The 22,535-nt window shown below is 43.7% G+C and overlaps 2 protein-coding genes across 2 annotated transcripts; one reads left to right on the top strand and one right to left on the bottom strand.

The window, feature by feature from the left end:
- Window positions 1–3,797: 3,797 nt before the first annotated feature.
- Window positions 3,798–6,374, top strand: LOC128745174 (transcription factor grauzone-like). Its single transcript, XM_053842187.1, has 5 exons — window positions 3,798–4,008; window positions 4,066–5,024; window positions 5,090–5,716; window positions 5,781–6,156; window positions 6,221–6,374. The coding sequence occupies exons 1-5, from the start codon at window positions 3,880–3,882 to the stop codon at window positions 6,371–6,373; spliced, it is 2,244 nt and encodes a 747-aa protein (XP_053698162.1). The 5' UTR covers window positions 3,798–3,879; the 3' UTR covers window position 6,374.
- Window positions 6,375–18,669: 12,295 nt separating this feature from the next.
- LOC128746432 (transcription factor grauzone-like) lies at window positions 18,670–20,408 on the bottom strand. Its single transcript, XM_053843481.1, has 2 exons — window positions 20,259–20,408; window positions 18,670–20,200 (listed from the first exon to the last, which is right to left on the bottom strand). Exons 1-2 carry the CDS (start codon window positions 20,406–20,408, stop codon window positions 18,752–18,754), a joined length of 1,599 nt encoding a protein of 532 aa, XP_053699456.1. The 3' UTR covers window positions 18,670–18,751.
- Between the last annotated feature and the right edge of the window lie 2,127 nt (window positions 20,409–22,535).

Below are 22,535 nucleotides of genomic sequence, written 5' to 3' on the forward strand. Positions count from 1 at the left end.
GACGCCTGGCGACTAACTTTTAGGCTGTGAACCATTTCGCGAAATTTTTAACTTTTTGGTCAAAATTTGACAGTTCGATGGTTTTCCGAAAATAACCCTGCTCGGGAGCATGGTTAGTTTTAACCAAGTTCTGAGAGCCAATGAGATATGCACAGGTGAGGAAGAGAGCTTCGACAAGTTTCGCTGATTTTTCGATAGATTTGTTTTACATTGGTATGGATGCTTATCGCATTACAAATTTGTTCAAACAACCCGGATTGAAATGAGATGAATTTTATCTATCAAAAAAAGCAAATGAACATCAAAAATTCCTCCGATTTTAACTCGGACAGAAAAAACAATATTTTCATCCTCACCTTATATGCTCTCATTGAGCAAAAAAAAACTATCAATCCGTCAAATATGAAATGGTTCACATTCTGAACTGATTTTAACCACTCAAGGAGAAATAACCATCGAACTGTCAAATTTTAACCAAAAAGTTAAAAATTTCGCGAAATGGTTCACAGCCTTAATGAGCGCAAAGCGGGAGATTCTCTTGAGAGGCCGCGTGGATTGTAGGTTACAGTCTTCGCAAGCTTTAGATTCAAAAGACAGTTAAATAATCATGTTTGAAGTGTAAGTTGAATGCAGAAAGTGTACAGTCAACTTGCGATCCCTAGCTAAGAACTAGGAGTTGAGTGCAATTGATGAAAATTGACTGTTGTTATTATCGACTGTGAAGTGCTGTGGAAAATCATGATGATAAATGATTTTTTTAATTTGTAATAATTTGTCACGGTAACCTTTAGTTTATAACTTTCTATCAGCTGATATAGTGCAGTGTGAGAGTATCGGACACGTTATTGAACTCATTTGAAACAAGCGAGTGACTTCGACAAATCGGTGGTTTATTCTATCACCCGTTTAACACCGCATTAAGTACAAGGCGTTCACGCTTTAATATCTGGGATTCTATGATATTCAATAAAACCAGTCAATCCATCTTATTCTTTGACGACACATTGTCGGAAACAGGTTGCTGAGCTGTTCATTGAGCAGAAACGCGAAGCAAAGATTATAATATAGACCATTTTATGTGACAAGTGACAAGGTAACGTGCTGATATTGATATTGCGTTTTCCCGAGCTGATACTTTGAAAATCCCCTGATGACCCCACGGGAAAGCGAAATCAATACACTCAACCCCCGCTGATATGAAAAACACCTCGTTCAGATTTGGCGAGTTCATTTTTAATCTGAATATTTGGTAAATCTGTTCATTTTCACATACGCGCAAGACGTGCACCGTATGAACTTGTTGTTTTGATTTGACGAAAACAAATGTTTTGAAAACATTTCAAATATGCACGAATTCTAAACGTCCAATTTGTAGAAGAGGCAATTGGCTCGGCAGCTTCGACTAAAGTGGTTTATTTTGAGTGCTAGCGAGAGGTGAATTCCATATGAGCTATATTACCAAATCTCTTGAGCAAGAGGAAACGCCTTATTTTTTTTTTGTTTTTTTTTTTTCAATTTACCCGGTCAACTTTAACGTCAATTGTGTATGACGCTTGATCGGTTTTTAATGTGAACGCGTTCATACCACCGGGATACAGATTAAAAATGTTCAGATTAAAGAACGTCATACCAACGGGCGTACACGGTATCAACAATGTTGTTAGTTCGTAAAATGGCCCATTGGTGGTGAATACGTCAAGCTACTTGTTGTAGTAGGAACCGATCGCGATGAGGCTCCCCGTAGGCAATAGCATGTTTTGATCGATGAAGAGGAGTTCGAGGTGGTAGACAATTTGTATATCCTCGGATTCCCGAATCGTTGGTGTCATCGGATAAGTACCCAGGTAACCAATAAGCATTAAAATAAGCAGTAAATCAGTTGTTTATTAGCATCCCTGGCGTTTTATACTGCAGGTTGTTGTTTATCAGCTTTTTGACTGCATAACTGTTGTAAATTGGCATCCAAAATTCTATTTAAATTCTTCTTGTTGGTAACTAGTTGCAAATAAGCATTGTCAGCACTATAAGAGGGCTAGCCGTAATATTTTGCCAAAATAGCATTTAAGTAGCATTTAAGGCAACTTAAATGCTTATTGGCTTGCTTTTAAATTGCATTGGAAATGCTTATTGGTTACCTGGGTACTGCAGCAGGGGAATCCGCAGTTTTTTACGGACATAGGACGTGGCCAATGCGGCCACGTGCAAGACAGATAGTACAGAACAGAAGTGGAAGTCCGAACGATTCGGCGATCAAAACTGGTAATAGTGTCTTTTTTGCTTTTATTTTTCTTTTGGGAAGGTTTTCGCACAGAAGCAATATAAGCAGAATGCTAAGCGTTCGGGTGTTTTTGTGAAAAAAAGGGACTCGTCACCGCTGTGAATACTCAATGGCATAACAGGTTTCATGCCAGACGCCATTATAAATCGCACCGTAGAAATCACTCGACGTGGAGAAGCGCTGTGTGAACAAAGTACGTCTTACCTGTCCAAGGGTCTGCTGGAAAAGAGGCCGATACGCGAGCAATGTTGCCAATGATAATCGCGCACTGTGACAGCTTCACATGACAGCGTTGCCAACACTTTCGTCGTTAAGGGGGAAGTAGAGTGACTATATATAGAGTCCTGCATGCACCTCACATACATGTATCTCACAACTATAGTGATGTCCAAAATTTTCAATTAATCGATTACCGATTAATCGGCGAGTGTTGTCTGCACTAATCGATTAATTCAACTATTCGTACTACTGTTTTACCTGACTCACTGCGAATATGTGTGTTATTGAAATAAAACGTCACCATGCGTTTTATACGTTTATAACGCATATGCAGCTAATATCGATAACAACCGATTTTTTATAAGTTGTGCTTTTGTTATTGCATTTAACTTGTAAAAAGTTGCATAAATAACAATTCAGTTTCACAATACAATTACTGCGTACTACTAGCACTTGCAATATAACGTTTAAGTACGTTATTTTTAGTGATCAAAATCAACGATATTTTCGATACAAGGGCGATATTTTTCGAAACCTTTCGAACCAACACGATACCGCGAATACAACGCTATGCGCAGTGAGTCAGGTAACACAGTAGTGGTATTCGATTAGAAATATTCGAATATTTTTTTCATTTATTCGATTAATCGAACGATTATGAACGATTAGCGGGCATTATTCGGGGATTATTCGCATTCATATTATTTCCTTTGAACTATTGGATTAATTCAACTACTCGTGCTACCAGTATTCGATTAAAAATTATTCGAATATTTTTATAGTTATTCGATTAGTTGAATTAATCGAACGATTAACGGACATCACTACTCACAACCGCCAGTTTCGCTAGTATCTGCAGAAAGTAGCATGTACATACGTGTTTGGACTTTAACTTCCACGTCTGTTCTGTCCAGGTAGGCAGTCACTTCTAGATAGAATTAACAAAAGGGCGAATGTCGCAAATGTAAACAAACTGGGTGAGAGTTACTTTTTGCTGGACCAGCATAGGGAAATCAACCCTCACTCGGTTTGTTTACGCTTGCGACATTCGCCCTCTTGTTAATTCTATCTTCACTTGGGCAGTCATGAACTTAGAAAAATCGGATCAGGATCAAATAAGGCAGATTCAACCAATTGATGTGGGAAAGTATTTAAGAGTGTATACACAACGAATCCGACAATGATGACAGGTCATTATTTTGATTTACGTTCATTGACTCCCCGTCCCACCCATCATCATCACATTACGTTATTTGCTGTGAAACTTTTGCGAGCCTATTTAGCATGCAACAACGAAATTAGTTTATTATTTTCGTCCTGTAAATTGGCGGTGTGATAGTTACAAAATAATTTAAATAGTTCATAGTGAAAGCCTCGGGAAGATGGACAGCGATACCTTATTGTCCGATTGTTTCACCTGCATGCGACGAACCGACAACTACTTACGTATCTGTGATGACTCCAACACGGAAGCTGTGGATCGGATTCTGGCAAGACACTTTTGGTTTGATGTAAGTAAATAATACAGCAATGTGTCTATAAAGATTGAAATATCTTTAAATTTATAGGAAAACGAGTTTAAATTGGCGGTCCTATGTACCAGCTGCTGGGAGAAAATAGATGATTTCAATAAGTTTTACTGCAAAGTAGCGGAGCTACATAATTGGGAATTTGAGAGCAAAGTAGATATAAAAGAAGAGGCTGGAAATAATGGCACTTTATTTTGTGTTTCAGCCACTGTTAGTGGGAAAAGAGGCCGTAAACGCAAGTGGCCACCGGTGGAAAAGAGTGAACCAGATGAGATCGAATCTACGGAGGAATTCATTCATGTTCCTATGAAAATGGAAGTTGAAACTGACCAACAGGAGCAAGTTGAGGAGCGGAACATTTTCCCCGTTGAAGATGAGCAACTGAAACAAGAATGTGACGATGAAGAGGCCGAAGGGTCGAGTCATGATGAGAATGATAACCAAAATGATGCGAATTTCGAAGAAGACGACCAGGATGAGGAGGATTCTGAAGAAGAATCGTCAAGGCCTCTCGCTAGCCGAACTCGCCGCACGGCGAGTAAAGCCGGTGGCAGTCGGCGGCGTCTTCGGAAGTCTGTGTCCGGAGCGGAAAAAGATGCACTGATAAAGAAACACTGGGACAAACTGTCGTGCGTTCTGTGTTCGGAGCTGTACACTACCTTCACGCTGCTGGAGAAGCACTGCCATAAACAGCACAACACCCTGCCGGAGGTGGTTTGCTGTAGCCGCAAGTATCAGCGACAGGTTAATCTGTACGAGCATTTGCGGCGACACAAGTCGTTGCATAAGTTCTACTGTAAGGATTGCGATCGCAGCTTCAAGAATGTAGATGGTCTTGCAATGCACAATATGCTCAACCACACACCGGAGGAGGAGAAAAAGTTCCACTGCCAGCAGTGTGGCAAGGCCTTTGCGGCGGAAATATTGCTCACCAGTCATCTGAACTGGCACGCCACGGTCGAGCCGAAAAATATTGTCTGTGAGAAATGCAATAAGTAGTAAGTTTGCGTCTGATTTTGATTTAAAATATACTAAAAACTGACGTATTGACAATCGCTTTCAGCTTTACAAACAGCAAACGTCTCGAAGAGCATCTGATCACTCATCATCCGGAACAGATGAGCGCAGTAGAAGGTATTCCTGCAGACGCAGGAAATGGTTTGCACCATCAGGACGAACAATCCGAAACGGAAGGTGAAGGGGCCCCGCTCGAGTGCTCGATTCGAAAACCCTGCGAACCGCTGAAACCATTCCATCGAAAGTCCCCGGAAGAGTTGGCCAAAGAGGACGAACTTATTCGCAAGTACTGCACACTGAACTGCGAGAAGTGCAGCTTCTCGGCCGAAACCTTCAGCAAGCTAGAGGTGCACTATAAGCACGCGCACGACGAGCGGCGCGGTTATGCGACGTGCTGCTTTCGGAAATTCAGCAAACGAAGCCGGCTGTTCGAGCACGTTTGCGTTCACGAGAATCCCGACCACTTTAAGTGCGAGATTTGTGCCAAAACGTTCCAGAACAGCTTCGGACTGACGAATCATATGATGTGGAAGCATACGCCCGATTCGGAGAAGCCGTTCAACTGTGATATCTGTGGGAGTCGGTTCTGGAAGGATTACCTACTGAAGCAGCACATGGAGTACCATCTGGCTTTGGAGGAGAAGAAGTTTGCCTGTAAAGAGTGTGATCGGTAGTAAGTATTTGAAGGATCAGATCGTTAACTTAACAGTTTGTTACAGTAAAAGTTAAACTTTCAGCTTCGGAACAAATCTTCTGTTAAAATCACATGAGCAAACGGTGCACGGGCTAAGCGCTAGCTGGGTGTGTGACATCTGCGCCAAGGGATACCCGTTGAAATCGGCACTGGAATTTCATCGGCAGCAGCACACCCAAGAGGGTCGGGCGGCAATGAAGGCGCAATGCGAGTACTGTCACGTGTGGCTGAAAAACAATCGCAGCTTGCAGAGCCACCGAAAGCGGTGCCGATCGACGCCGGTCCGCTGCGATGTGTGTGCAAAGGAGTGCTCCAACACGCAGTCCCTGCAGAGCCACAAGCGTTTCGTTCACTCGGGCGGACCACGCTTTTCGTGCTCCTTCTGTGCGAAGCCATTCAAGAGGATGCTACGTCTAAAGGTACGGCGACGGACTTATTGAAAATCATTTGTACTAAAGTTTTAACACGGAATACCAATTTCAGGAACACGAAGCTGGTCACACCGGGGAGCTGTTGTATAAGTGTGAATACTGCCCACGGACATGCAATTCGAGCTCAAATATGTACACCCATAAAAAAGTGGCACATCCAGAACAGTGGGCGGAAAAAATGACACGACGATTCCATCAGCGGTAAAGCTAGGTCTAGTCTGGGACCTACAAATTCCTGCTTGTTAATACCTACTTTGTAACATATTATGTAATATACCTACATAGCAGCTAATTTAATTTATTTGTGTTTTTTCGCTTTAACAGAAGCATTTTCTTCGGGGTACGAAATGAGGAAGACAACTAGGAAGAAGCATCCAATATAACTCTGGCCATCATTAGCCCCTACCTAGCGCTTTCACGTGATCATACCCGGAAATACTCGCCACACCATACGACATTTTCAAGTGTTATCCTTGTTTTTAATCTCATGTGTTTAATAATCTTCTTTTGTAATTATAACACGGTACGGGGATTTCGGAATACACGCGCGATACAAAATAACCGGCAGCTATGGGTATCAGAATAGTTCTGACAGCCGAGTCCCGCTCAGCGCTATTTATTAGGTATCATTTAGAAATGTGTTGGTTAACAACACTGGAAAGGATCTCAGAGAGAGATGATTAGAGAGTGCATTGGCATTAGCCTTAGCTAAGCCTTTTCTGTCGTACATATCAATGTGTTCAAATGTTTTTATTCTATTTTCTGAGAGCAAAATAAGGCGCTATATCCTTGGCCTATTGCAGCCTGGCTACCCGGGACCGGAGTATCATTTAACCTTCATTAGCAAAGATACGCCCAGCGATCGACGGTTTATAGCTCGACACAAAGTCGCCCTCCTCGGTTAAACATTCGGCAACTAGACAACCCGCCAACTGCCAAAAACTACGCGCGCGTACTGGATGAAGCTCTGCCTTCCTCTGTGGAGCTAGATGCTTCGACCCTCGAAAACGGATGGAGTATAGGATACGCTCGGCCGTCAACGAGACCGCAACCGCGGTGCTAGGTGTGGAAACCTCGAGTGCACGAAAGGATTGGTTTGACGGGAAATGCCAACAAGCGATAGAGAGCAAGAAAAAAGTGCTTGGGAAAACTATCTGAGCATATCCACGAGAGAGAATTTGGCCAAGTATCGACGAGCGAGGAATGAGTTGACCACGATCCTGAGGAGGAAAAAGCGCCATAAGGAGGACAGAGATCGTGAGGAGCTAGAATAACTATTCCGGTTTTTTTGTATGGGCTTATCACTTTGAACACAATATTATTGATCTATTGACAGATTTTGCAGCCGGCTGTTTAGAGTACAGGAAAATTACGGGGCCAGTGTAACGATTCTACTGACTCTATCAAGCAAGCACCGTCTAGCCGAGATTCGAACATGCGACGACTGGCTTGTTAGACCAGCATCGTACCTCGAAGCTAAGTAGGCGGTGTCCCTAAGAAGCGTCTTCGGGATAATGTAGAACTCAGCATGAAGGAAGGGTGATGAGGGGCCTGAGAATAAACCCATGCTAAAGTCACTTTGACATCGAATGGCCTGATTCTACTAAGATTTGAACCCACGACCATTCGCTTGTCAAAGCAGACTCGGTAACCTTGCGGCTACAGAACCCCCCACCGGGTTAATGACACACGCAAGTTTTACGAGAAGGTGAACCAAACTCGCAAGGCCCACACACCAAAACCTGACATGTGTAGGGACAAGGGAGGGGATCTAATCACAAACCAGCGCGAGGTGGTCGACAGGTGGAAGCAGTTCTTCGATGAGCACCTCGACGGCGATATAGCAGCAGGAGACGCAATGGAAGTTAACCTCGGAGACGGAGTACCTACAAACGATAACAGCGTACCGGCTCCCGATCTCGAAGAGATCCGGCGGTCTGCTGAAGAATAATAGAGCCGCTGGAAAGGACCGACTTGCGGCAGAACTCTACAAAAATTGCCAAGAACCGCTGGCAACGGCACTTCACTGGCTGATTTCAAGGATTTGGGAAGAAGAGAAACTACCGGAGAAGTGGATGGAAGGAGTAGTCTGCCCCATCTACAAAGAGGGCGACCGGTTAGACTGCTGTAACTACCGCGGCATTACGCTGGTCAACGCCGCGCCGCCTACAAGGTGCTCTCCCAGATTTTGTTGCGTCGACTATCCCCAATAGCGAGAGAATTGGTAAGGCAGTATCAGGCGGGCTTTATGGGGACCTGTGCTACCACGGATCAAATTTTTACTCTCCGACAAATCCTCCAGAAATGCCGAGAGTACAACGCGCCCACGCATCATATTTTCGTGGATTTCAGAGCAGCATACGATACCGTTGAACGCGAACAGCTACGTCAGATAATGCACGAGACAAACTGACGCGGCTGATCAAAGCTACCCTGGAGCGAGTGATGTGCTACGTGCGCGTTTCGGATACACTCAAGTCCTTTCGAATCGCGCAGGGATGGACTGTCCTGTACGTTATTCAATATCGCTATTGAAGGTGTGATCCGGCGAGCTGGGCATCGAAACGAGAGGGACGATCTTCAGCAAGAGTAGCCAACTCCTAGCCTTTGCAGACGACTTCGACATCATTACTAGAAACCGTGGGACGGCGGAGGCAATCTACGCCAGACTAAAAACGGAGGCTAGGAGGATAGGGCTACAAATTAATGCGTCGAAAACCAAATATATGGTAGGAAGAGGTTCCCGAGAAAGTAACGTTTACCTCCCACGGACAGTGACTATTGACGCCGATGAATTGGAAGTGGTTGATGAGTTCGTATATTTGGGATCTCTGGTTACCGCCGACAATAATACGAGTAAGAAGATCCAACGACGCATTCAAGCTGGAAATCGAGCCTACTTTTCCCTTCGCAAGACGTTTCGATCAAAGAGCATACGCCGCCGCACAAAGCTGACGATGTACAAAACGCTAATCAGACCGGTAGTCCTTTACGGACTTGAGACAGTAACATTGCTTACGAAGACATACGTGCACTAGCCGTTTTTGAAAGAATGGTGTTGCGGACTATTTTTGGTGGAGTACAAACGGAAAGCGGAGTGGTGGAGACGTATGAATCACGAGCTACAGGCACAGCCTGGAGAGATTCCCATCGTACACCTCGCAAAAGCTGGGAGACTACAGCGGGCCGACCACGTCACAAGCATGCCGGACGACTGTAGTGAAAGCCGTTCTCTTCAAGAACCCCACCGGCGCCAGGAATAGAGGGGCTCAACGTGCTAGATGGTTCGACCAGGTTGAAGCCGACTTGCGTGTGTGTGGACCGAGTACAATGGAGGACAATTCTTGATACGGCAAGAGCCACCCCGGCTCTCGGCTGAATAAGTAACTCCCAACGATTGTAAATAAATCATTATTCAAATGCGAAGCGTTTGCTACGGGAGCTCCACACTTTCTTGCATACTGCACGCCACACCTCACTCCACCTGGTCTTGCCACCTCGTTCGCTGTGCCCCTCTTCGTTTTGTTCCCAGCGGATGCGATGCGAATCCCATTTTTGCAGGATAATTTTCCGGCATTCTAGCAACATGTCCTGCCCAACGTATCCGTTCAGCTTTAACTACTTTCTGAATACTCGGTTCGCCGTAGAGACGCGCGAGCTCGTGGTTCATTCTTCGCCTCCATACACCGTTCTCTAGCACTCCGTCGAAGATGGTTCTTAGCACCCGCCGTTCGAAAACTCCGAGTGCTCGTAGGTCCTCTTCTAGCAGTGTTCACGTTTCATGCCCGTAGAGGACAACCGGTCTAATTAGCGTTTTGTACAGTGTGCACTTTCTACGGGGGCTCAGATTGTTCGACCGCAAGTGTTTGTGGAGTCCGTAGCAGGCCCGACTTCCACTGATACGTCTTTTAATCTCACGGCTGGTATTGTTGTCCTCTGTTGCCAGTGAGCCAAGGTATACGAACTCGTCGACTACCTCGAACTCATCCCCGTCGATTACCACGGTACTGCCCAAGCGAGCCCCGTCGCACTCGATCCCGCCCGCCAGCATATACTTCGTTTTAGACGTATTTATCTTCAACCCAATCTTCTCTGCTTCGCGTTTTAGTCTGGTGTACTGATCTTCCACCGCCTCAAATGTTCTGCCGACAGCATCCACGTCGCCAGCAAAGCAAATAAATTGACTGGATTTATTGAAAATCGTGCCCCGCATTTCAATCGCCGCTCGTGTTATAACACCTTTAAGCGCAATGTTGAATAGCAGGTGTGGAATGTACATTTAATAACTCGTATCTCAACTAATAATTATATCCAGAGTCGTTCACAACGTGGTCTTTATTTGTACTCTCCTAGACAATAATAATAATATTCAACAATGACACTTCTCCCCAGTCCCGCACTCAGGCACGGTTACACTTCAGGCACGCACCTAGGTACCACATCTCCCCTTTTTCCATACTGCGGTTTTATAGTTCATAATCAGCAAATTTCACTGGAACTTTCCTGAATCGTGGCTTACGAACGGCTGCGGCTGACCCAGTCAACTCGCCTTGCTCAAACCCATGAAAATCCTCTTCTTCTGTGTCATAGCTGACTTCGTTGCTTTCTACGCGTCTAGAGCTGTCCGAAAATTCTGTTGATGTCTCGGCATTCTGCGACTGCTGTTGGTTTTCATCAGTTATCTTTTTCAGGTGAGCGATATTGCGATCGAAACGTTTCCCATTATGTTCATCCTCAATGGTTATTCGTGGGCCAGAGCGTGATACCACAAGAAACTTCTTTGGGTTGAAAGTTGTTTGAAGTTTGTTTCCCGGTAGCAGGTTGCGCATCAACACAACATCTCCAGTATCAATGGATGATCTTCTTGCCTTGCGTCGTAAGTCTTCGTTTTCCTTCCCTTTTGCTTTCAATTCTAGATCTCTGTCTGCGAAATCTGTTTGAAGAGGGACGGTCTCGATGTCTTCTATTGCGGGTATCTTTGAGCGAATTGTACGACCATATATGAGCTCAGTTGGTGTACGACCAGTGGTGGAATGTGGAGTAGTATAATACATGAGCAGGTAATCATGGAGATCCCGCTTCCAATTTCGACCCATCGAAGCGCTTATTTGTAACCTTTTTAATATTGACCTATTTTGGCGTTCAACGAGCCCATTTTCTTGTGGCCAGTATGGTATCGAATGGTTTAAGTGGATTCCGTGGACTTTACTATACTCCTCTAGTTCTACTCCTACAAATTGCTTGGCATTGTCAAGCGTGATGGTTCTTGGGTAACCCAGTCGAGTGAAAATATTGTCAAGCCTGACCACTGTTTCCTTTGCTGTAATCTTATGCATCACTTCTATCTCCTTGTACCGGCTGTAGTAATCAATTACAACGAAAAGGTAGGCTCCATCTGGCATTGGTCCAAGAAAATCGATAGCTATGTCTACCCATGGTTTGTTGGGTAACGGCCGTCGTGATATCGGCTCCGGTTTACTCGGTAAACCCACCAGACGACATCCTTCACAAGCAGAGACATACTTAGAGACATCACGGTCCATTCCAGGCCACCATACCCTATCTCTCAAGCGACGCTTCATTACTGATTCCCCAGGATGACCCTCGTGGGCTAGTTGCAACATTCTGGGTTGAAGAGCGGTTGGAACGACAAGCTTGTTGCTACGAACGACTGTGTCACCAATCAATCCTAGTTCTCTACTGAATGGAGCAAATAGCTTCAGTTCTGGTTCATTCCAATTTCCTGTGCTCAGCGATTGTTTTACTAACTGCAAGACACGATCAGATTGCACTGATTCTTCCAGTTCCTGGACATCAACCGCCGCAGATTCCATTACTGCCAATACCATAAACTTATTTTCGGCGTCAAAATCTTCTACGGTGCTATTCAGAACCAATCGCGACAAAGGGTCGGCGTAGAGTGACTATATACAGAGTGGCGACAATGTCAAAATTGGAATGATAATTATCTGTCAGTGTCATTCCAATCGAGCAGACGATCTATCCAACGCGTATGCAGGAAAGAGAAAGAAAAACCTTGGAAAAACCGCATTGCATACATTTGGGATGACTTGTCGCCACTCTGTATATAGTCACTCTAGGTCGGCGATGTTGTTAATTCCCTTACGATACTTTACCACAAAAGAAAAAGATTGAAGGCGGAGCACCCACCTTTCTATTCGTGCACATGGTTTCGAAGTTGGCTTAAAAATCGCCTCAAGAGGTTTGTGATCAGTTTCTAGTTCGAATTTTCGCCCTAGAAGATATGGAGAAAACCGTTCAACTGACCAAACCAAAGCAAGAGCTTCTTTTTCGGTTTGGCAGTACCGACGTTCTGTTTGTGTGAGACTCTTACTAGCGTAAGCAATTGGTCGAGGATCGTTATCGGTGTGGTCAGCAAACTGTACGAGAACAGCGCCTAGAGCAACTGGAGAGGCGTCTGCAATAACACGTGTACGTAACGAATTGTCAAAGAACTTCAAAAGCTTCACGTTTGCGATCATCTGTTTCAATTTTGAGAAGGATTCTTGCTGGTCTTTATCCCACGTAAATTTTGTGCCAGAACATGTTAGTGCACGAAGTGGTGCCGAAACTGTGCCAAGATTGGGTAGAAAACGCCCGATGTATGTGACAAGCCCTAAGAAGCTCCGTACTTCTTCTGGATTAGAGGGTGCACGGAAATTCTGAAGCGCATCAACCTTGCTAGTTGATGGTTCGATTCCTTGTGAAGAAATAACATGGCCCAAGAATTCTATTTTCTGTACCTTAAACATACACTTATCTTGATTGAGCAATACTCCAAATTTCTTTAAGGTGAATAATGTTGCTTTGAGGGCTTCGTCATGTTCCAACTCCGTTGCGCCGAAAACCAAAATGTCATCAATAAAATTGACCGTGTTTTTACTACATCTACTTAGTATCTGCTCGAGTATTCGCTGGAAAATTTCCGGAGCTATGACGATACCATACATTAGTCTCTTGTACCGAAAAAGTCCAATGTGTGTGATGAATGTCGTTATGTATCGACTCTCTTCATCAAGCTCTACTTGATGGAAAGCTTCCTTTATGTCGAGTCTGCTGAAAAATTTAGCCGATGTAAACCGGGGAAGAAAGTCTTCTATAGTGGGCATTAAATGTCTTTCTCTTATGATAGCTGCATTAGCACGGCGCATATCCACACACAGTCGTAAATCTCCATTGTCTTTTACGACAGTAACCAACGGTGACACCCATAAGCAACCACCCTCAACCGGTTCGATTATGTCGTTGAGCAATAAACAATGCAACTTGTCCTCAATTTTCTTCATCAACGCAATAGGAGGACGTCGAGGGTGCTGACACACAGGTGGGATAGTTTCATCAATGGGAATACGAACCTTCACCCCTTTAATTTTAGGGAAAGGTCTTTTTTCGTTTCTGTTCACGAAATTAACACCGTATGTACTGGGCAAACCCACAAAAAGGATACCTAAATCAGTGGCGGTTGTTCTACCCAACAAGCATTGTTGGCCACCCTGTATAACATAAAATGTGGCAACCTGAAAAATTCACACTCAGTTTCCACTACCCTGATTATTAGTATGTACAATTTACCTTTTCAATAAGTTGACCAACATCTTGAACTTCTGCGGTTGCTTGAAACATACCAAGCACCGTCAAAGGCTTTGCTTCTTTCCCATATGGCAAGAAAATTTCGTCGCACTGCTTCCGTTGGTCCCATATTTGAACGCCGTTTGCTTTTAGGTAGCTCCAAGTTTTTTCGTCTATCAAATTTTTCTTACATCCCGAGTCCACTAACATTTGAATCAGCACACCTCCTAGTTTCACCTGGAACAGCTCGTCACCATCGCCGATGTTGAAAATGAAGTTTTGCTCTTTTGAGTCAACTGGCTGTGCACTCTGGTTTTGTATCTCACGTACACGCTTCGATTTGAAGTGTTTATTGCGTTCAGTTTTAATATCTTCGAATCTCCTCTTCAGTGGTCTGACTGTACGACATTGGTTTGCAAAGTGCCCGAGCCTTTTGCATTTATTACACTCCTTGTTTTTGGCTGGACAAAACACATCAGTTCCGATGTGGCCTTTCCTTCCACAACGTGAGCATTCTGCCGAAATCGAGTGTCGAATTTTATTAACTGTAGGATCTGTTACCTGATTTGGTGCATAACTTCCGGAATAGCTAGCAACCGATGCGTCCATCAGTTGGGCCTGCTGTTTAACAGATTCGTAAGAGGTTACAAGATTCGTGACCGCATCGATTTGCAAAGAGTCTTTTTGTAACAATTGTTCCTTTAAATCGTTTGGGGCAAACAAAATTATTTTGTCGATGACACTGATCGAACGGCTTTCTTGAGCGGTTTTTCCGAAGTCGCATTTACTTGCCTGTTCTTGGCAACGTAACATAAACTTACCGAGGGTCTCGTCCGAATTCGGTTTCAATGTCCAGAACAAATTTCGTTCAAACGTATCGTGTTGCTTAGGAGCAAAATAAGAATCAAGTTTGTCTATTGCCACTACGTACGGATCGATTCTTTTTTCAGTATCCTCCGCTACGTCTGCTCCTGGAATGGATGTAAATACTTCCTGGAGATCAGGGCCAGCTTTTGCAAGCAGTATATTCCTTTTTCTTAAACTATCTTTTTCTCCGGTCGCAGCAATGATGAAATCAAAGTTTCGTTTGTATTTAATCCATTCATTCCGAATTGTATTTCGGGGAAAAGTCTTAAAATTGAATGGTGGAATATCCCACTTTTCCATGTTTGATACTTATCTATCGAATAGACTTATCTACTGTGATCACTACTCACTGGCAGTTTTTCTACTGCTAATACGTGGACGCTGTTGAAAACAGCCGCTACTCTTCGGTAGCCTGACAGTTCAAGCAATCGCTGTTCACACAGCCGCCACTTGTAAGTAGCCTAATTGTTCTGTTTTTCGCTGTTTGCTACAGCCACTACCCTTTGGTAGCCTAATATTCAATCGCTGCTTATTGCAGCCACTAGTTCGAAACTAGTATAGCAGTCCTATAAAACAAAATAAACATAACCTTATTCTGTCATTTTCGGAAACATGATCGTTTTTCTTATTACGGAAGAGTTTCCTACCAGATATATCTTACCTTTTCCCGGATAAATATTTTCCTCGTCGCCAATGTGGAATGTACATTTAATAACTCGTATCTCAACTAATAATTATATCCAGAGTCGTTCACAACGTGGTCTTTATTTGTACTCTCCTAGACAATAATAATAATATTCAACAATGACACTTCTCCCCAGTCCCGCACTCAGGCACGGTTACACTTCAGGCACGCACCTAGGTACCACAGCAGGCAAGAAAGGCCATCTCCTTGTCGAAGTCCCCTGCGAGATTGGAATGGGTCGGACAATCCACCCGAGTCCCACACAGCACTGGATCCCATCCATAGTAGCCATGATAAGTCTAGTAAGCTTACCCGGGAAGCCGTTTTCGTCCAAAATTTTCTATAGCTCTTGTCGGTTTACGCTATCATATGTGGCTTTGAAATCGATGAACAGGTGGTGCGTGGGGACTCGGAATTCGCGGCACTTCTGGAGGATCTGCCGCAGAGTGAAGATTTGGTCCGTTGTAGACCGACCCTCCATGAAGCCGGCCTGGTAACTTCCCACAAATGTATTGGCTATTGGCGATAATCGATGAAAGATGACTTGGTTATGATTAGATTACGGCTAGATTATGCCGTGGCATGCGCCGGTATCGTATGTTGTTTACAACAGATAGTCTTTGACGTACCCTTACCATCACTACTGTTTTACTTGACTCGCTGCGAATGTGCGTGTTATTGAAATAAAACGTCACCATGCGTTTTATTCGTTTATAACGCATATGCAGCTAATATCGATAACAACCGATTTTTTATAAGTTGTGCTTTTGTTATTGCATTTAACTTGTAAAAAGTTGCATAAATAACAATTCAGTTTCACAATACAATTATTGCGTACTACTAGCACTTGCAATATAACGTTTAAGTACGTTATTTTTAGTGATCAAAATCAACGATATTTTCGATACAAGGGCGATATTTTTCGAAACCTTTCGAACCAACACGATACCGCGAATACAACGCTATGCGCAGTGAGTCAGGTAACACAGTAGTAAAATCAATGACTTTTTAGGAGTTGGGTTCTATACTCGGTATGGAGTGAGAAGGAAACTTTCGAAGGAGTTATGCCTAGCTAAAGCAAGAACCCCGCTATTGCAGAGCAGATGCGCTGAACTTTCAAGTTCAGAGTTACAAAAGCGGCAGGTGTCGGTATCATCCAATATTGTTTAAATGATAAAGAGCGGAGCTGTGTCCAGTTAGAAGTCCCCTGAAGTGCCCGGCTCCTAGTTTCAGTGTGTCAAACTTTCCTTTGATATCCTGCGATATCTTGTGAAGGAATGCGTCGGCTACCAGTGACCAAAGCAGGGGACAGAAAACTCCATGTGAACTTCTTTTCATCGCTAAAATATTGACCGACGTCTCTCCCAATGCTCGAAAGCGTTGCTTGAATCTAGCTCATTATAGTGTCACCATCAATATCGAAGATAACATGTTGATGTTGACTTATTGCTCTGAAAGACTTATGCATAATTTTCTCTTTCTTATCTGCCTTAGTTATGCCTTTAGGTATTTGCGTACTTTCCGATGATTCGGAATATGTCCCAAAGTCAAACCGGCACAAAAAATGGTAATGAGCTCGGAAATTATAACGCTGTTTATTTTCTGTAGAAAATGGGTAGAATACCATTCGGATCTGGAGATTTTATTGGTTCAAAAGAGCTAAGTGCCCATCATTTGAACGAAGGCTCCGTAAAAATTCGGCGGGCAAGCAGAGTATAGAGTCTAACGACACTTTCTAGAACAGCGAGAAATAATTTCATCGATTTATTCTTAACATTCTGCGCTTTGTATTTAATTAAAATGGAGAAGGATGCAATGGAAATCATGCAAATTTTTCTAAACAGCCACTTATGTTGCATACAGCCAGGGATTGTCCACTAGAATTTAGAACATTTTTCTCTAGTCGCGAGGCCTCTCTGAAGCGCGAGGCTCCGTGCGACCGCACGAGTTTGCCGGCCCAAACGCCGGCTCTGAGCTGGGGAATCATTTCTGGTGTGAGAGCACGTGCGTCGCTGGCTGTTCCTGTCGGTGTGCAGACTATTGGGCCTGATTACCGGTCTGTACGTCGTTTCCCTGTCGACCTAGGCGTTCATATCCCTGAAGACAATCTTTTCTCGTGGTGAACAGCTCCATTGTACGTTGCCATACGTGTACTTGAAGAAACACATTCTCTGGTTGACCGCCTTTCAATCCATAAAGCGATCCTGCATTCTGTCCATCACTACAATGCTCGTTTACAGCTCTACGGTAGCTGTACTGCTCTTGGTTTTGCGAATGACGTCGATATTGATGGACTAGCTTATCTGGAAGTCCTCTTTGGCCAAGTGCGTCCTAGATGTTTACGTGGTTGAGTCGGTCGAACGCCTTTTCGAGCTGGAACAGCTTCAAGCTCTCTTTGTTTACGTTATTAATCTCCGTTGAAGGAGAGCGAGCGCTCGGATGTTACATCAAGGCCATGGAACATATTCGGCACGTGGAACTACAATGTTCCGGTAACCATAGTCGAAGATCACGGGACGAACTTTTCCGATAAATGTCATTACTGAGCGCTTGACTGTATTTGCTTTTAATCCACGGTTTTCACAGCATCTTCCAGCAGGCCCTAGGTTGAGCTGTAATTTCAGGCAATCTTAACTAGACTTGATAGGAAAGAATGTTTTTATGTCGTCTGCGTTAATTAGAATACCTGCTTGAGATTTTCAGGTAATTTGAGATTTTTGGTAATTTCAGGGAACTTGTGGTATACTTCAGTGTGACTGAATAAAACTTAAATGAGCAACATTTGTTGCCGCGTGTTTTAATAAATTGTTTAAATACGGTATCAACCAGTTGTACAGTGAGCCTCGAACGCCATTCTTCGACCACCTCCAAGATACTATTAATGCTAATGGCATCAAAGGTTTTGCGCATACTGGTTTAGGTATATGCAATCTGTAACCGTTGAGGTGAACTCACACGGGTTTTTTTAATTCTTGTAAAGTCAATGGTGGAGGGAATTAAGGTTCCAGAGCAATCTTAACTCGGAGTAAAAAAAGAATTCAAAAGGTAACCGGATTAACGTGAATGTGAAGAATCTTCTGGACCTACACAATCAATCAATTGGGGAAAGTCAGCACTTTCTATAGGGAAAAACACTTTTATAAGTTCGAAATCACAAACTTTACGTAGCAGGATTACATCTTTCAGCAACATGTTCCAGAAGTGTGATACGTAACGAAAATGATCAACTTTTAGACTCCCTCGAAGCGATAGAAAATATTTTTGGCTTAGTTAACCACTTTAGCAGCTCTGCCCGGTGTGAATAAGTTTTAAAGTTTCGAGTTAAAACACATTTATTCGAGACAGCCTATCGTAACCTTTTCAACTTTCTAAACAGTATTAGATTACTGTTTTAGTCAATATTTAATAATAACCAGTCCTACGTTACACTCATCGTTCATTTCACTTTTGTGCTTCCAATTGGCTATTGTCACCGATTCCTAGCGTCACATTCCCTTGCCCACTGCTCGTTGCCGTCCCGGTTTGACTGCCGTACTTGGCCAGCCGCTGCTCAAGCCACTCCTTCGGGTGCATCTTCTTTCGATGCGAGTGCATGTTGGCGCTCGAGTTGAATGTTTTCTCACAATGGGGGCACGTGTACAGTACATCGCCGGTGTGTGCCGCGGCTACGTGCTCTTTGAGCGTTATCGCCCGGGCGTACTCTTTGCCGCACAATGAACAGGGGAAAATACGCGGCCCGGAATGCATGCGAGCCTTGTGTCCCTTCAGTGCCATCAGGTTCGGCGATACGTGACCGCACAAATCACAGCTGATTTTGCCTTCGTTTTTGTGCCGACGCACGTGAACCCGCCAGTAGTCGTGGTTTTTGCACCATTTCGAGCAAACCGGACATTGCTTGCGTAGTTCTTCGGCCGGAACTTCGTGCGTCTTACGGTGGGTAACGAAAGCCGATCGCATATAGAAACCCTTCGAACAAACATCACAGATGTACTCCATTTGTTTCACGTGACGGTACTTGACGTGGTTCTTCAGGATGTTAACGTTACTGAAGCATTTGCCGCACGTTTCGCACTTGGCCGTTCCGTTATCGAGCGTTTCGTGATCGTCAAGGTGCCGCTTTAGGGCACCTTGCTTGACGAACGACTTCGGACAGCGATGGCATTTGAAGGTCCGTTCCTCTTCCGTCGCGTGGCTCTCCTTTTTGTGTCGATTGTATCCGAAACGGTTTTTGTACGTTTTGCCACACAGTTCACACTTGAACGCCTCTGGGTTCAAAGCATGCTGAACGTGTTGCAGTAGCACCGATCGCTTCCGATGTCGAATACCGCAGCAGGTGATGAATCCTTCCTTTCCATGGGTCTGTAAACTATGCCGTTGAAAGACATGGAATTGTTCAAATTCCACATTACAATCTTCGCACACGTAGCGCGTGTGCTGTCGAATGAAGCGATCTTCTGATTCTCGTTCTTCTGGCGTCTTCGGTACATACGGATATGGTTCTTTTTTTGCCTTCTCCTTGGCTTTTGTATTGGGGGATCGGCGAGTGTATTTTCGCTTTTTGCGCGGTTCCGGTACATCAGGTTCTGGTTCGTATTCCGAGTGGTTCGCATCCGATTCGGATGTTTCAACCTCGGATTGCACATTCCATTCACTGACAGGTCCTTCTTGGGGAAACTCCGTTTTAACGATATCTACTGGCAGTAATGTGTCATCATTATCCTGCTCAGCAGTAAAAGCATCCTGGCTTGGAGCTTCAGTTTTTTCAATCTCTTGTTTGATCGGTTTTGGAGTCTCCTGATGGTGCTTCTCAACCTCCAGGTAGAACTGGTGAAATTCACTAACTTTTTCCCAGCACACTTTACAGATTATATCGTCGTATAAATTTTCCTCCTAAAATATTCTTACCTAGTAAGTTAAATTCTTTATAAACAAAATTATCACTTTTTACCTGAAACCAAAAATGTTGACACAAAACAGCACAGACATCGGGTTGCGTTTGGTTTTCTGCGCCACTTAACAGTACCCGGTAGAAGTTCAGAGGTTTTCGCCAGCAGGTCAAACAATGCCTATCCGCTTCCTGACTGCGATCTGTGGCCATGCTTCGATTGTTAATTTCAATTTCAACGATTTTTGTTGTAACAGGATTTTACGACACCTCGCTGCCGCGATGGTGTACAGTCGCGGGTGTGAAAATGAAGCTTTGCATGTCATTCGTTTCGTCTCGCTTCGCGAGTCACAGTTTTCACTGATGAACTGTGCGTTCCCTAAGGGGGTTGCTCACGACAGAGTCGGATCTGATTTAATGCGGGACCTGGTCGTCTCGAGTCATATTACAAGGAAAGTTTGAGAACTCCTTCGAAACCGTGACGAATAATTTTACCAGTATTTTTTCTTAAAAGTATGAAGAAAATGCTACATTTGTGTAAGAAAAGATCTTGAATTTAATAATAAATAACTGAAATACACGCAATTGTTCTTGTTCCAATACTATCTGAAGCAAGCTTTACCTGACCAACGAACATTGAACCAAATCGGCTGTATTTTTGACGATAGTTTTTCTCGATCGAGCGTTTAAAAAAGAACTTGGAAAAATTATCTGAGTATTGCTCCGAGAGCGAATTCGGCCAAGTATCGGTGAGCATGAAATGAGTTGACCATGATTCTGAGGAGGAAGAAACGCCAGAATGCTAATGAGTCTAGTCGCGTAAAGGACACGCACCGAAGTCTGATATGCGTAGGCACGGGGGAAACCTTGTTTGCGCGAGATGATGAACAGGTGGAAACAGTCCTTCGATGGACATCTCAATGGCGATATAATAGAAGCAAGCGGTATGGAAGTTAACTTAGGAGGGCTTACAAACGATAACAGTGTGCCAATACCCGATCTCAAAAAAATTCGACGAGAAATTGGTCAACTAAAGAATAATGAAGCCCCCGGAAAGGACCGATTCCTGGCAGAACTCTACAAAAATGGCAAAGAACCACTAGTAATGGCACTTCTTTGGATAATTACAAAAATTTGGGAGGAGGAGAAATTACCGGAGAAGTGGATGGAAGGTATGGTGTGGTGGCCCATCTACAAAAAAGGCAATAGGCTCGATTACTGCAGTATTACGCTAATGAACGCCGCCTATAATAGGGTGCTCTCTTAGATTTTGTTACATTGTCTCAATAGCAAGAATATTCGTATCAGGTGGGCTATATGCTGGTTCGTGCTGCTAAAGATCCAGGAGTACAACATCACTATTGAACGTGTGATCTGGCGAGCGGGCATTGAAACAAGAAACAATCTTCGACGTATAAACCACGAGCTACTGGCTCTACTTGGAGATTCCCTCTGTAGTACACCTGGCGAAAGTCGGGGAGCTACAATGGATCGGGCACGCCGCAAGCATGCAAGATGACTGTGCAGCGAAATCTGTTATTTTCAAAAACCCCACCTACACCAACGTTCCCAGGCATAAAAAAGGTGTGGAACCCGATTTTTTAGAAGAATGTTTTAACATGGAAAAAACGCGTAATCGGAGGATCCCGAACCAATTATTACTTATCATAAAAGAGGAGTGTCGGGTGCAATTGGGTCGGTTAAAGTAGTGTTGAAATTCGAATCGAAATCGAAATCGGATATGACGTTGATCATTCAATTAAACTTGAATTTGGACTCATTTGAACTAGAAGCTTCACTTGAAACCGGACACGAACATGAAATTAGGCACGAAATTTTACCTTAAATCAAGATTGGCATTTAGTGTTTTTTTTTCTGCACAGTTTTATTGGTTTTTGCTCTCATTTTCCGCCCGTTTTCCCTCTGATTCGCTCGTTTTTTTTCTATCTCGTGTTTCCTGTTTCGTTGTTTCTCATTTCTTCGTTTCCTGTCCCATTTTTATCATTTTCAGTTTTGTTTTTCACTCGTTTTGTTATTTTCCAGTATTCCGAATTTTCGCCAAACTCCTTTTATCTTCTGTCATTCGGTTCGTTTGTCCTTCTTTTCTGTCACGTTGATTCTATTGTAAGCTCCCTCTTCTCCTTTTCCTTTATGGTTTTGCTTTTATATTTCTGGTTTTGCGTGTTTTTTTCTACATTTAACCTTTTTTCAGTCAGTTTTTGTTGTCTTCTTTCCTCCATTTTTGACCCATCTTGTTGCTTTTATACGCTCTTGGTCCTGTTATACGCGTCATTTATTGACCCCTTTTTTACCGATTACCTCGTTTCCTCTCTCTCTCTC

Source organism: Sabethes cyaneus, chromosome 1 (assembly GCF_943734655.1).
Source record: "Sabethes cyaneus chromosome 1, idSabCyanKW18_F2, whole genome shotgun sequence".
Classification (NCBI taxonomy): domain Eukaryota; kingdom Metazoa; phylum Arthropoda; class Insecta; order Diptera; family Culicidae; genus Sabethes; species Sabethes cyaneus.

Coding starts and splice junctions, on each gene's coding strand:
- LOC128745174 (XM_053842187.1), top strand. CDS start 3,880: ATGGACAGCGATACCTTATTGTCCGATTGTTTCACCTGCATGCGACGA. Junction 4,009..4,065: donor CAAGACACTTTTGGTTTGAT/GTAAGTAAATAA, acceptor TTAAATTTATAG/GAAAACGAGTTTAAATTGGC. Junction 5,717..5,780: donor TGTAAAGAGTGTGATCGGTA/GTAAGTATTTGA, acceptor TTAAACTTTCAG/CTTCGGAACAAATCTTCTGT.
- LOC128746432 (XM_053843481.1), bottom strand. CDS start 20,408: ATGGCCACAGATCGCAGTCAGGAAGCGGATAGGCATTGTTTGACCTGC. Junction 20,201..20,258: donor GTCAACATTTTTGGTTTCAG/GTAAAAAGTGAT, acceptor AGAATATTTTAG/GAGGAAAATTTATACGACGA.